A 16,282-nucleotide genomic window follows, 5' to 3' on the forward strand; every position below is an offset into this window, starting at 1 on the left:
CATATACACTTGTAAATTGCCAGGATTAATTTGAAGAAAAGTGGTGGCCTACTCACAGCCTCTCTGAGTAGAGGCCGACTGACTCTCTACTTGGCTGGTACTGTTGAGTATCTCAGTTTTCTCCAGAAGGTGTCCTCACCACCCTCAGGTGGCATTGATTCAACCAGTAACCTCAGTTTTGTAGCATGTCTCTGCCCGTTGCCACTTTATTCTGTACTAATCTGAGATGTCTCACCCATTTGCCCTTTGTCTTCTTCTCCCCATCTGCCTTCCTCTTCCCAGCCCATTCTCTACTGCATGACTTATGAAGGACAGACCATAGGCCTAACGTTTAATTTGTAGGTGGTTTTTTATCACTTACTAGGTGCCAAACGACAAACTAGGCCTAGGAATACAAGTATGAGTATGGGCTTTGTCTTTATACGCCCTTTTTGTTCATGGAAAAGACAAGAAAGTTGATCTGACTTTTTGATTAGAGCTAATTCTGATAAGAAGAATCTTTATAAACAGCCTGCCTGCATGATGGGCTGAAGCTTGGCCCTGCAGCCCTGTACTACTTGCTTCATCAGGACCAAGTAGTACCTTTAGAGATAACATGCGTTTTCTTGTGTTTTTCTATCTTACCTCTAAAATCTAATTTTGGTCACCTCTCATATTTTACCTTGTAGATTTTGGTCTCTTGAAATTCTTTCCTAACACCTCAAGATAGTTTAGGGACTAAAGCATGTGGTTCTGACCTTAATTGCTAACACTATTACAGATGCAACCTTGACTCTGCATTTCAGAGGTATTACGAAACTCTGGGGGAAGGACACATCCATAAATCTCCTTTTAAAATATCCTGCACAAAATTAGATTATTCAGAAAAGCTCATATCAGGAAGTATTGTGTTTGCATAGAATTATATTTACCTTACTTTAATCAGTGTACTCTTAAATTTTATTTTATTTTACTAGGGCACTACTTATCTTTTAAGGCACTAAAATTTTTTTAGTAATGAAGTGGAACACTATTGAATTTCTCACATTATTAAATGTTCCTAGAAAATACCCATTATGTAGATATTTGGTAATGTATTAAACCATCCCAGTGCTTATTAGCTGGTTTTTTTTGAAGTTTTTATATTTCAGTTAATTACTGTAACTTGAAATAGACTTAATATATAATTATAAGTTTGTATTTCACTCATGTAGGTTATTTGATTAAGATTACATTTACAATGTGAGTTTTACATTGTATTGTTTGAAATCACAGAGCAGAATTTTTAACAGTTGAGATCCCCAGTTAGAGACAGTTTATCTCTTATAGCAAAATTGCTGCTTTCTGTTGATGTTTTCCATGTGTCAAGCACTGTAAGATCTCCAGCCATTGCTCTTTATAATTATTTAAATATATTATCTTAGATTTAACATCAATATCTAGAAAGACAAATCTTTTTATTTTCTAACTTGGCTCGGTTTTTTATTTTCTAACTTGTGTATAACAGTTTTGCTCTTCCCTTAGAAGAAAATTATAATTTAAATTAGCGGATGATAGTTGCTTAGAAAGAAGGAGATTTTTTAGCTTTGTGTTTTTAACATCAAAATTCAGTATGCTAAAAGTTGGTCTATTTCTATGTTGCCTTTGGCATTAGTGCTGTGAGCACAAGCAGTTTAGCATACTTCTCACATGTAAGTTCTGTGTTTACCAGCACTTGAGAATTATGTTTAGAAGATAATTTGTCACCTGCTTAGCTTTGTAAATTGCTGTAGAGCATCTGTGTTAGAGCGCTTCTGTTTGGCTGAGGCTAGCAGTGTATGTGAAGCCTTCCCAATGTTGCAGATGCATTGTTGATGCAGAGCTCCTAGGGTCTCATCCCGCTAATGTAGTAGCTTCCTGTTTACTTGTTTTAGTTTTTAAATTATGTGTCTTCTGCCTTCCCATACTTGCCACTCTTTATCCCATGTGTTCCAGCTATTGTAGCAAATTGATGTATTTGATACAGTAAATTGAATCAAAAGACTTGGTCTCTCTTCATCTAGGTCTTCACCATTAGCAAAATTGTATAACTTCTCTGGACCTGATTATCTGAAAATGAGAGGGTTGACCCAGCTGAGCTCAGAGTTTCATCCATCCCTGAAAGTATTAGATTTTACCCTTTTTTTCTATTATACCAGGGTGGTATGAATAATGTCTGCAATGTCTTGGTTTTCTATCAGTTTACTTTCATGGAAACCTTAAAAGCAAAATTATCCTTTAATTTTCCCCATGGGACTGTGTTTATTATGCTTATTGACATTAAAGAAAGCAAAAAGATGAAAGAAGTTGCTTTGGATTTGCCCCTTTCACATTATTCCAATGAGCAGTACCAAGTTTGGCAGTACAGAGACTCCCAGCTAATGACCTGTTATTCTTAATATTAATTACTAAGTTGGAATGATAATTTTTCTTGTTCCATTTTTGAGACAGAGTCCTTTGTAGCCCAGACTGGCCTCTAACTGGCCATGTAGTGGAGAATTTTGATCCTTTTGCCTAACCTCCCAAGTGTTGTGATTACAAGTGTTGGAATTACACCACAATACCTAGTCTATGGGGTACTGGGGATTGACCACATGGCACACATACAAACATAGATGCATGCAAAACACTCACACAGATAAAATAAAAATGTCTTTGTGAAAAAATAATAATTCACACTGTTATTGCCTATTTAGAAGCCATCGTCCCTTTTCCTTTTTATTGTTTTCTTTAATGGCACAGTATCAGTGCCAGGGATGAATCGTAGTCACAATCTGCCATCATTAGCCTTTCACAGATTGTATCATTTTACTGTGTCAGTTCTGGCTAGCCACACACGGCAGTGTTGTATGGTGTTTAGAAAATGTCCTTTCTAATGACAATAGAGAGGTGCTGAAGGAGTCCACTCCATCTCTTAAATGCTCTTTGTAAGTGTGTGACACTTAGAGCTGGAGCTAGCAACTTTGAGGAAAGATGGGCAGACCAAGAACATTGCAGAGGTGTGAATTTAACATTATAAGTTAGTTGATGTGTTAGGACAGTCCTGGAGTTGGCACAGGTTACTTGGGTTTCTAACAGAGAGACCATAGAGAGCTGTCTTGTTTCATGTTTCTTCAGTTGTGAGATTGTTCTTAGCTAAAGAAATTACTAATGAGTATGTTCTTTGGACCATGAAGCAAAATAAAGGTGATATTAGTTCATTAATTAATAGCATAAATTTCTTCAGAAAATGAAAGAACTTCAAAAATATTTTCTTTCACTTTCCCCCACCCCCTGTTGTCTTGTAAGTAGAAAATTCTGGCATTCCTGCTTATCTTCTGGTCAAACCAAGGAAGGAGAAACAAATAACATTCAGACTCTCACTACTTTTGACTTCTTCTTTTATTAGTCCTGTTTTAAGTTTAAAGATGCTAACAAAAAAGTAGAAAAATGTGGACGGAAGTTTCTGTCCTGCCATGTCTTTCAGCTGTTCAGTCCCAAAGAAACACACAGAGGCTTATATTAATTATAAACTGTTTGGCCTATTAGCTCAGGCTTGTTATTAATTAGCTCTTTCAACCTAATTTAACCCATAATTCTTGTTCACATTTAGCCACATGGCTTGGTACCTACTTTCAATGAGGCAGTTTCATTTTGCTTTCTCAGCATCTGGCTGGTGACTATCTCTCCTTTCCTCTTCCCAGAATGATTGTCCCATCTATACTTCCTGCCTGGCTGTTGGCCAATCAGTGTTTTATTAAGCCAGTACGAGTGACACGTCTTTACAGTGTACAAAAGCATTATCCCACAGCAGGAAATTTGAAGCATTATTGTAATTTTTAGACAAACCAATAATAACAGACTGGCAGATATTTGCTGTATAATTCCTGTTTTCAGACAAGTGTGTGTTCAGAAAGTATGTGGGATTAATTTGTGATCTCAGGCAAGTGTACATTCAGAATGTGTGCAGTATTGTGATCTCAGACAAGTGTGCATTCAGAATGTGTGTGTGGTTAACTTGTGATCTCATTTACTTATCTGCTTGATTCATTTCTTTCTGTGAGTCAGTGTGTAGAGACTGGTGAAAGTTTCTGGCATTTGGTCAAGCTTTTTAAAAGCAGTTGAAAGGAAAAACATTTTAAATCACATGTATTGCTGGGCGGTGGTGGCACACGCCTTTAATCCCAGCACTTGGGAGGCAGAGGCAGGAGGATCTCTGTGAGTTCGAGACCAGCTTGGTCTACAAGAGCTAGTTCCAGGACAGGCTCCAAAACCACAGAGAAACCCTGTCTTGAAAAAAACAAAATAAATAAATAATAAATAAATAAATAGATAAATAAATAAATCGCATGTATTACAAATCTCTTATATCCCCCACACACTGCCCCTGCCACCTCTTAAAAACTATTAAAGTAAAAATACAGCCTTGTTTTCTTCTTGGGAAGAAATAATACAAAAGACCAGATTAATAGTTATGGAATGTTAGGATAAAATACTCTTTTTTTTTTTAACCTTTGGTTCTTTTGGAGTTTTGATTTTTATTCAGTCCAGTTTTTAGTTTTATTATTATAAAAAATGGTGCATTAATTAATAAGGGAGGGTTCAAAGAATGTAGGATGTTTTGGTACAAAGCATTATTGCCAGAGTAGTAAGCTAGCATAATCTGCTAATTTCTTTACCCAAATTCAACCGAGGAGTAAAAATGCAGGAGAGGCAAGTGGAGTCTAAAAATGTAGTTTAAGTGATCCAAAGTATCTCTCTCCGAATTGCTTTGAGTTATTAATTCTTGTCCCCTCCTTATAGAAGCACATAGCAGTAGCCCATTCATTGTCAGAATCCAAAGAGCATCATTGTGCAATGCAGGTGACTTCGCTACTGTTCTGTTGCCTTGGCAAGATACCATGACCAAGGCAACTTACAAAAGAGTTTAATTTGGGATTCATATTTCCAGAAGATTAGACCCCATGACCATTATGGCAGGGAACCTAGCATTAGGCAGCTAAGAATGGCACTAGAGCAGTAGCTGAGAGCTTACATCTGGACCATAAATGGGAAGCAGGGACAGAGAGATACTGGGTGACCAACTAGAATGAAGCATTCTCATTCAGATGACCACAGCAGGAACTCGGGTCATTTCTTCTACTTATCTCTTTCAGTGACTAGCTCCTGTTTTATTCCCCCAAAAGGTTGAAAAAATGTTGAATCCTCATGTAGGAATTTGTTAGTACACAGAAGTGGTTGACTTTTTTTGTGGATAGACTTCACTCTGTTACAAGGAGCTGGACCCCTTGTTTGTCCCGGTTAGCTTACACCCGAAATAACCACACAGAAACTGTATTCATTAAAACACTGCTTGGCCATTAGCTCTAACTTCTTATTGGCCAACTCTTACATCTTAATTTAACTCATTTCTATTAATCTGTGTATTGCCACATGACTATGGCTTACCGGAAAGATTCCAACCAGCGTCCTTTTCAGACAGAAAATCCATGGAGTCTCTCACTCTGCCCTTCTTACCAGCATTCAGTTCTGTCTTCTCCGCCTACCTAAGTTCTGCCCTATCAGGCCCAAAGCAGTTTCTTTATTCATTAACCGATGAAAGCAACACATAAACAGAAGAACCTCCTACACCATCACTCTTTTTATGGCTCTTCCCCTGTTTTCCATAAACTCACTGATACTGGTTCAGTTATGGCCTCTGACTTTATCTTATTTAAAAGAATATATTGCTCATTCTCTGAAAAACAGTATCTCCTCACAGACCAACATGAATAGACACTAGAGGACTCTTGCTGTCTCAAAAGAAATCAGTAAATTCACAACATATGTAATCAAAAGCAAAGTATATGAACCATGAGTCTAAAGAAAACATGGTCAGAACTTCCATATTCAGTAATTTGCCCAAATGAAGAGCACAATCAGAAGCATCTAATAAATGTTGTATAGGTCTTTTAGAAAACATGCATGGAATTGTTTTATTGTCTTTAAACATGTAACTTTACAAGAAAAGTGATAGTGTAAATATTAGGGGAGGTGATAAATAACATAACCACAAATATGACCACAGCAAAACTGAGAGACTACAAACATGTTGTTGACCTTGTAATCAATGAGGGCAAGATTCTGCAAGGAGAAATAATGTGTGTAGTGAGTGTATTAAGTACTTTAAAAGCCAGTCCTGGCAACAGCCCTCTACCTCGCCTCAACCCTAGTCTTGATCTTTAATTCCCGAGTGCTAGGATTATAGGGGTGTATGTTACCTTGCCTGCATAAAATGTGTTGTATCATGGTTTCGATTTATACTTCTTAAGGACTAATGATATTGAGTACTATTTACTGTGGTTATTGACCAATTCTGTGTATTCTTGGAAATGTTTTACCTGTTTTAAAATTAAGAATGAATTATAAATTATTTACCTTGTACACAAGTCTTTTAGATGTATGACGTACAATTCTTTGCTCACACTATGTAAGTTGTCTTTTTATTTTTAAAGTTGTTTGCAACTCTCGTTCTGGTGCTCGCTCTTGTGCACATATTCACACTTGCATGTTCTCTTTCTCCATCCCTCTCTCCCCCTCGTCAATCCTTCTCCCCCCACCACTTCTTATTTGTGTGATATATATATATATATATATATATACATACACACACATATATGTTCTACTTTAGACACCAAGAATCAAGTACTGAACAAAGCAACCTCTACCTTTATGTTACTCACATTCTAGAGCAGAAAGGAGGCTGTACACATGTTGTTTAATACAAAAGGCTGTGGGGGTATGTTAAAAGATAAATGCAGTGGGTATATAGAACAAAATGAAGAACTGCTGTTTATTGTAAATATTGTAAAAATTTATGTATTCCTTCCATTTTTAGTACCAATGACAGGATTCACACAGAGAGCAACTATTGATCCAGAACTGAATGAAATACATGTCTTATCCGGACTTAGCAAAGACAAAGAAAAAAGGGAAGAGAATGTCAGAAATTCATTCTGGATTTATGACATTGTGAGGAATAGCTGGTAAGGACTCCTGTCTGTGCTGAAATCCCAGTAATATGTAGATGAAGTTGGTTTATTTAAATATGAGCAGAATGGGAGCAATGTATTAATTCATGATATTGAAAGAATATTAAGTTTTGTGACATATTTTGAGACAAACTTACTATATAGTCTCAGCTGGCCTTGGACTCATGGTTTCCTTGCTTATGCTTGGGATTATAGTTGTGAGCCACCCCACCTGGCCTAAAATATCAGTAATGTAAAGAAATCAGTGTCGTTGATAAGATCAGTACTTGTGTATACAGTAACATTAAATGAGTGGGATTTACTCTGTTGTTCACTTTATACTTCCTGTCCTGGGGCTTTAAAGGGTTGTATTTCGCTGTAAGTTACCAAGTAGCTAGGTAAAGTTGAAACTTATGTTCTGCTAACATCTCCATGTGCTAGTGCTGCTGAAGGGTAGGTTTGACTTAGTATTCCTAAGCCAAGGCTTGTCTCAGAGCATCTGGCAGAGCAGATGCTGCCTGTTCTGCTTGGGAAACAGTTGCAGAAGATCCAGTTTTCGTATTCAGTGACAACAGAAACACTTCCAAGAACTAGCTCCATTTTCTATGACAATATGCTCAGCTACTGTGGGATCTGTTGTTTTCTGAGTAAGACATTTTGTTTGCATTCAGAATGAGAATGTGCTTGAGTCTTCTGCTGTGAGTACACAGTAAAACACATCTTCACTTTTAGCTCTTCGTGTATACAATTCCTGTTTCCAGGCACAAGAGAGCTTGTTCTGAAGTGAGCTATTTTGAAATGTCAGAACTAGTTCTAACAAGTACATGACCCTTTATGAGAGTTACTGACTTTGCACTTGGATGTGAACAAGTGTACATTTCTTCTGTTGATAATTGGGCCTTGGCAGTTAGCTTACTGCCTATGAGTGCATGAACAGTGTGGTTGCTGCTGATCCTTTGAAGTACAGTGTCTTAAAAGCAGTGTCTTCCAGGTCTTGTGTCTATAAGAACGATCAAGCTGCAAAAGATAATCTGAGCAAAAGTCTTCAGGAAGAAGAACCATGTCCAAGGTTTGCCCATCAGCTCGTTTATGACGAATTACACAAGGTGCGCAAACCACTTTGCCTGTACATTTTCAATGGACTACAGTCTGAAAGTATTCCTGAATAGATCTTATTTCTGATTGTTTTTAAGTGGATTTGAACAGTTTTAATATAGAGGCTGACATTTAACAGAATATATAGCAGGCATTCAATATTACTTTTTTTAACACCTCTCTATACACATAAGGATTGAATTCAGGACCTCACACATGCTAAGCAAGCACCCTACCACTGCACTGTATATCTGTTCCCAGCCCCTTTTCACTTTTATGTAGCCCTTGCAGAGTTTACAAGCCTTCTGCACCAGCTTTCCAAGTAGCTAGAGTTGCAGGACTATCTCACTAGCCCCAGTTTTTTCCTAGAAGTATTCAAGAGAATAAACCTTTTGTATGGTCCATAATAATTGTTGGCACTTTTCATCTTTTGTATTGTTTGTTTTTTTTTCCTCCTCTGGTACAGGTTCTTACTATGTAGCCCAAACTTAAGATTCTTCTGCCTTAGCCTCCCACATGTTGAGATTACAAATGTACACCATAACATATTTTCTAATCTGAAAATTATCAGTGAATTCTATCTCATTCCATAGAACCAATATATAACATGTTTCATTGTATATACATTGTGGATATCCAAGTATAAAATTCAATGTTTTGCATTTTGAGAAGGAACAAGTATATGACTTCCCAGGCATTAGATTTTCCAGTTGTATAGGAAGTCATTTCTTCTATGTACTTCTTATATAAGTGACCTATCTACCAGCATTATGAGAATAATTTTTGTATCACTAAGTTTTCAGAGTAGTTTCTGTAATTATTTTCTTTAAATTGGATGTGTAATTTAGCAACTAGACTCAGATTGTATGGAAATAATTTTTTTCTGTTTAAGCTGTAGATGAACATTTAAAATCTGTGCTGTATATCTTGAAACCTTCAGATAAAAGACAACATGGAAATGAATATAAGCCCTTACTCCTAGAGTTTCCCAACTTAAGGGGTTATTGGAGAATTTTTATTTAGTTGACTAGAAATAATACTTATTTTGTAGTACTATAAATATAGATGTTTTCAAATTTCAGGGAAATATTTTAATGTTTAGTATAAGTATAGAAAAACATTGAGGGGCTGGAGAGATGGCTCAGAGGTTAAGAGCACTGACTGCTCTTCCAGAGGTCCTGAGTTCAATTCCCAGCAACCACATGGTGGCTCACAACCATCTGTAATGAAATCCGGGGCCCTCTTCGGGCCTGCAGGTATACATGCAGACAGAACACTGTAAACAAAATAAATAAATCTTTAAAAAAAAAAAGAAGGAAACCATTGAAATTATACTTGAATGGTGAAATCACTATTGTAATCATTTTACATTTCTTGTTTGGCATTAATTGAACAATGAAATAATACTCTGAAAGTTATGTATGCCTTTTACTATTTGGCATTTAGGTTAAATCATAGTAAGATGTTAAAGATTTTTACTAAAGTCTTAATATACTCTTAATCGTCAATGATTCTATTTAAAATTCATGTCAAAATTCTTTTGAATATAACTTATTTTGATCAACACTTGATTAACTAGATAACCCTTTTATTTGTAGTTCTTTAAAATATGTGTTGGATTAGCTTATTCCTACCATGGTTTTTGTTTCATTTCCATTATCTTTTTAATTTTAATAGTATGATTTTAATCCACATGTAGTTTAGGAAAGTACTTTAAAATGGAATGGAGAAAAATCATGGGAAATCTTTGGTAAGAATGTATCAATTTAAAAAATTGTCAAATGAATAAGGCAAAGAGAGTTAACTATCATGTACTCCTGGTAAAAGAAATTTCCTTATGAGTACTCTAGTCTTGAGTATGTATGAGTTCTTTAAATCCTGATTTGTCATGTTTCTTCTAGGTTCATTATTTATTTGGTGGAAATCCAGGAAAATCTTGTTCTCCAAAGATGAGACTAGATGACTTCTGGTCACTGAAGTTGTGTAGACCTTCAAAAGACTACTTACTGAGGCATTGCAAGTACCTCATAAGAAAACACAGGTATAAATATAATTTACTAACCTGGGTATGGTAGCTCACACCTTTCATACAACCTCTCTAGAGGTAGAGGCAGGCGATCTTTATGAGTTCAAGGACTGCATGGTCTACATAGTGAGTTCAAGGACAGCCAGAGCTACACAGTGAGATCCTGTATCAAAGTACATTTTTTCTAACTAAAAGTTTTTAGTTAACATTGTCAGCTGCTCTTGATATGGCTTAGCTATGGGATGCAGGTCTCGCATTGTTACTGTAAAAGAAGGTAGTCATGTGCTCTGAAGATACTGACTTTTGTAAATGTCTATTTATTTTTGCTTTATTCTTTCAAAGGAAGATGCAAAGTAAGGATACATACAGGTGTTAATTTTTTAATAAGTAAAGTTTTCTAAGTATTAGTTGAAAAAATATCGATTGCCTAATAATTTTAAAATTGTGTGATTGATTAGACATGATTTAGTCTTAGTAGCAAGCCACTAAAAATGTAGAAATGTACAGTCTTAGGTGCTAAATTATTGTTTGGAAGACGGTCATCGTTTATTAATGACTGCATGTTGGTCTCTGATTCTTAGTCTCATATTGAGTTATAGAGTGGAGACTACCACTCTCACTATTTTGTCAAGGTGGAAAACTGAGGCAATTTTTGAATGACTTATGTAACTCAAAAGGTCATTCATCTGAAGTGGCAAAGCGAGGGTTTGATCCTGACCTTTCTGACTACAGAGAGCTTCATGTAACCACAGCATGTGGTATGTTTGTGAGTATAAATGTATACATAATGTGTGCATTTTTATGTTTATCACATATACTTACGTATTAGATTATATGTAGAGTATAATTGCCTAAAATGTCTGCATATGTATAAAGCAAGTCTATGCTTTTTTTTTAACCATATGTTTAATTATTTATCTTTCTCTGCTTTCATAAATTGTATTTTAGACAAATTAATGCAGAAACCACTTTTAGGCATCCCTGTAAATAAACATGTTTATTTCCAATAGGATCTCAGAAAGTAGCGGATGAGGCTGAATGGACAGAAATGGGGACAAATTCTGCAAGGCTGCAGCTTTTACTCTGAGAAATAGGAGTTGTTAGATTTTCAGAGATGAGTAACACACTCAGACTTACAAAAAACAGGGTATAACGTGTATAGAACTCTTCAGAAACAGTAAGTTTATACATCCGGAAGGCTAAATTTAGTTTGGGAAGCTTTTATGTAACAGGGAAATCATCTGTGAACATTTGAAGAACTGGCTTGAGCTGACATTATATCATTTAGTCATCAGCAGAGGGAGAGCGTGCAGAATGAGGAGAGGAAAGAGGAGGTTTAGTGTTGTCTGGAGGCACACAGCAGGGGAGATTGAAAACGGACAGTAAATTTCTGGATGAACAGTGAAGGGTCTGCAACAGAAGTATGGATTTGAAACAAAGAGGTGTTAAGGGTGACCCTGGAACATTTATCTACTACATTTGTCAAATGGATAATGGAAGGCCTACTTTAAATGTTTGAAAACATGTAAACCTTTTCTTCTGCTAAACTTTAGCCAAATTTAAGAGTTTCCTATATACATAGAATAGAAGTCCATAAAGTGACTAATACATTTTGATAGAAATATCATACTTTATTGGACAGTCTTTGATTATATGCACTACTAGGGTGATTTTTTTTGTTTTTGTTTTTCTTGTGGAAAGTTATTTCTTCTATTTAATTAATGTATAGATTTTGAGGAAAAGAAGTGTCTTGTGAGCAAAGGATATAAATAGTGTCACCATTAACTTTTCAAATAATATTCATCTTCTAAACTTGATGATGTTTTGTGTGTAGAAAGGACCAAGACTTCTTAAAGCATCAAATTCATGATTAACAGTAGAGAAGAACTGTTGGTTAAACAATTCTAGACCACAGAAGCACCTTTTTACACATAAAGAAGCCCAGGGTGGAAACAACAAAACTCACAAACAAGAGGGCAGACATAGCTTCCAGGAAACTGATTTCTTTACTGAACTTAATAGAATGGAAAGTAAAATTTGAGTTTATTTCACAGTGCAGAGGATTGGGGTATGCTTATGGTACGTCAGTTGAAACAGTTATTTTAGCAATAGCCCAGGCATCAAGGTACTTCTCTGCATTATAGTAATGAGACCAAATGGAAAGTTGGGTGTGAAGCTAGAACAGTTTCGGCAGCTTTTCTGTTTGCTTCATTGTGTCCTCTTTTTCAGCTGACTTCTTCTGACCTTGCTTTCCCTAGGCCTCAGAGCCTAGGCAGGCAGGCCAAGCTGGCTGACTGATCAACTATTTTATGACTTCAGCCTACTCCCTCCTCCTCTATGTCTACTTTTTATATGTCCTTCGTCTTAGTTAGGGTTTCAATTGCTATGAAGAGACATATGACCAAGGCAACTCTTATAAAGGAAACATTTAATTGCGTGACTTACAGTCAGAGGTTCAGTCCGTTATCATCCTGGTATGTGCTGTGTGTAGGCAGAGATGGGCTAGAGAGATAGCTGAGAGTTCCGCATTTTATGCAGGCAACAAAACCCACCTCCAGTGACACATTCCCTTCAACAAGACCACACCTATTCCAACAAGGCCACATCTAATAGTGCCACTCCCTTTGGGAGCCATTTTCTTTCAAACCACCACATCCTTATATATCCATCTTTTGGTTCTGCCAAGCCACTTGATAAGCTGCTGTTCAAGCTTGAGACAATTGCCTTTGGCTCAGGTACCAATACCTTTATCTAATCTGTTGTGGATAAGCTGGTAGAGTAATAGACCTCTGCTAGGGGTCTCTTATCTGAGTACTACCTGGTACAAGAGAACAAAATATTTCACTTTTAATCTTGTCCTTGCTAAAGTAGAAAGTCATTGAAGCAGTAGCAGCCTGAACACCACTGGGAAAGGTCTTCACCATCTTCCTTACCCAGAGGAAGCTAAGCAGTCTATATTATATTAACTACATAGCATTGTTGAAGGCATCGCATGTAATCATCTGTATAATTATATTGTAACAAAAGAACGCTATCTTATTTAATAGCTACAAACACTTGGGGTTTGTTTTTGTTGGTGTCTGTGTGTCCGTGTTGAGACAGGGTCTCATGGGAAGCCTGAAACTTGCTCTATAAACAGGCTGACCTCCAGCTCACAGACATTCACCTACCTCTGAATTCCAGTACTCCTGAGTACTGGAATTAAAGGCACGGGTCACCATGGCAGGCAGATTTTCTTTTTCTTTAACTTAAGAGAATTCTTCCTTTTCAACTGTGAACTTATTCACATGTGTTTGATTGTGATTGTTTTCCAGCTCTTATCTTGACACAATTTGTTGAGGATGGGGGGGGCACCTTAATTTCTTAGTTGTTTTTTTTACAAATGGTGAAAAATGTCACCATATTATGAGAGTTATTAAAGGATAAATGAAATGTATAAAATCCCTAATGTAATATCAGGCACATTTCAGATGCTTAGTAAATTGTTACTGTTTTTTTTCTATTGTTGTTATCAATAACTGCTGTAGAAATAGAGGTCAACTGATGGTGGGGTACCCAACCCTAAAGGATACATCTGCTACACAACTCCTGCCCTTAAAACTAGGGAACATCATGGAAGAAGGGGTGGGAAGATTGTAAGAGCCGGAGGACCAGGAAGTCTGCTGTGAGACTGTGCCTCCTTAGAAATGACAAGGAAGTGACACCCATAATCTATGCTGAAACCCTCAATGATATATAACTTTCTAAACAAGACCTGAACAATGACAGTGTCAGTTGCTAACAGGGAAGGAAGAAATCTTGTCACTAGGCAAAGAACTGCAGGCAACTAAGGAATGCTGAGAGTGGGAAAATTAGGGGGATCATGCCTGATCCCCCTAGCTGATTACCTAATACCAAGTGGTCAGCCCTGAAATCATATATACATAACACTAAGTGAAATTAGCAAGCTTCGTTTTATATATTTATATATGTGTATAACATAATAATCAAAGAAAAAGTGGCCATCAATTTGAAAGGGAGTGAAGGATCATGAGAAAGGTTGGAGAGAGGAAAGGAAAGGGGGAAAATTAAAAAAAAAAAAAGAAATCTATATTCTCACTCCCCCCAAAATTTTAACCTGTGTTAATGGTATTTACTAAAAGTGCCGTACTTGGTCTGTTGGTCTGTTGTCTGTAATTCTAATTACAGGGCACCTGGTACTTTTTGGCCTCTGAGCACCAGGCATACATGCACACACACACACACACACACACATATATGCAGGCAAAACACTTAGTCACATAAATATTTTTAATTAAAAAGTGCCTTATTCAGCTTCAAAACATTAAGAACTATCATCAGAAAGTCTAGTCTGTTAGTCTCAGAAAGCATTTTGGTTTTGATGTGATACATTGGGGTTATATGAGTGTGTGGCACAATTGTGTACACACACTGCAGTATGTGTGTAGAGGACAGAGGACAGCTTAGGGAAGTCACTTCTGAGGATTGAACTCAGCACAGTAAACGTGTTGTCAAGGAGCCTATCTGCTACACACACTGTTCATAGGGAAGATGAGAAGTGCTGTCACAGACTTTCTAGCAGCACAATTGTGCCACATAGCATGTCTGTCGCATCTCTGTGGACTTAACATATGTACTGTGGTTGAGTGAATTCATACTCTTCTAGCTGCTCTACAAAAAATTTTAGATCCCAGAATAGCTCATCTCTAAGCAGTATACCTTTCTTCACTTCTGAAAGGCATTTCTCATAACTCAAAGTAATTGTTTCCCTTGTTTTGTATTTTCTAGGTTTGAAGAAAAGGCCCAAATGGATCCTCTTAGTGCTCTGAAGTATTTACAGAATGATCTTTATGTAACTGTGGATCATTCTGACCCAGAAGAGACAAAAGAGGTAAAGCTGGGAGTAAAATTCAGAAATGGATTATTCTTTTAAATGTTTTTCTAGTTTGAGTGCTTAAAGGAAAATGAAGAAAATATGATGCTCTGATCTTGAAGATAATAAAAATATGGGTGAAATGAAAAGTCAGCAGGTGGTCATATGGTAGGTGGCACACACCTTTAATCCCAGGAGGCAGAGGCAGGCAGATCTTAATCAATTCAAGATCAGCCTGGTCTACAGAGTGAATTCCAGGACAGCCAGGGCTACACAGAGAAACCCTGATTCGAAAAAACAAAACAAAAAAAGGAAAAAAAAAAGTAACCAGAGAGAGTCAGGTGTGGTGCTAAATGACTGCATTCCTGCTTTCTAACATTAGGAAGGTTGAGGCAGAAGGATCACTAATTAAAGGCTAACCTAAGTCACAAGGTGTCTAAGAACACCCTCCATCCAAGAAGAAAAAGACAAAGAATGAGCAGGCACATTTGACTCATTCAAAAAGAATTTTTAGGTATGAAATTTTAAATTAGACATTAGTTCTGTATTTTTGGAGGAATTTATTTTAAGTTTAGTTTTTATAGATCATCAAAGATTATATACAGTTGTTCAATATGCCCTTCTGTTGACATTAAGATCTCTTAAGAGAGAAATAAGGCTGGAAAGATGGCTCAGAAGGTTAAGAGAACTGGCCGCTCTTCGAGAGGTCCTGAATTCAATTCCCAACAACCACATAGTGGCTCACAACCATCTATAATGAGATTTGGTGCCCTCTTCTGGCCTTCATGGATAAATGCAGACAGAACACTGTATACATAATAAATCTGAAAGAGAGACAGAGAGAAAACTTCCTCTCCTTGTGTGTAGAAAATAGGGGCAGCTTGGAATGCTTGCAGTGTTAGTATTTATTTATAAGACAGTTCTAGCAGTATAACTTGATTATAGGCTACTAACCTCATTTAACTAATTTCTAACCTTCCAAAATGAGTCTCAGGATGTTGTTCTGTGAGGTAGGTTTCTGTTCTTAAAGGCACATTTGCCTATCCGGTGTGTGAATGTGTCTCACCGGATCTCTGACGCTTCAGAGATTCCTTTGTCCATTTAGCAGCATCTGAGCTGCAGTGCTGAAGGGTTACGGCTCTGCCCCTTACCTGTTTCCGTGTTTATTGCTCCTTGCTGTGGCTCTCTAACTGCAGTATTAAACACTTTTCTCCCTTCAGTGTTTGCACAGATTTTACTAATGTCAAATTCTCTCATGTACCAGGATCATTGTATTTTTAAGACAGTAAAACCTGCATGTTT

General features: G+C 36.9%; 1 protein-coding gene across 1 annotated transcript in view; it reads left to right on the forward strand.

Annotated features, from left to right (window-relative positions):
* The window catches only part of LOC126505205 (muskelin), a gene marked incomplete at its 5' end in the record, with an annotated part of 60,757 nt that overhangs the window by 31,053 nt on the left and 13,422 nt on the right, over positions 1-16,282 (forward strand). Inside the window, 4 exons of the mRNA XM_050147990.1 lie at positions 6,854-7,001; positions 7,978-8,092; positions 9,983-10,122; positions 14,896-14,998. Of these exons, the coding sequence (XP_050003947.1) occupies positions 6,854-7,001; positions 7,978-8,092; positions 9,983-10,122; positions 14,896-14,998 (506 nt within the window). The remainder of the gene's footprint in view (positions 1-6,853; positions 7,002-7,977; positions 8,093-9,982; positions 10,123-14,895; positions 14,999-16,282) is intronic.

Source organism: Alexandromys fortis, unplaced genomic scaffold, assembly GCF_014885135.2.
Source record: "Alexandromys fortis isolate MF-2015 unplaced genomic scaffold, M_Fortis_MF-2015_v1.1 scaffold_57, whole genome shotgun sequence".
NCBI classification, from domain to species: domain Eukaryota; kingdom Metazoa; phylum Chordata; class Mammalia; order Rodentia; family Cricetidae; genus Alexandromys; species Alexandromys fortis.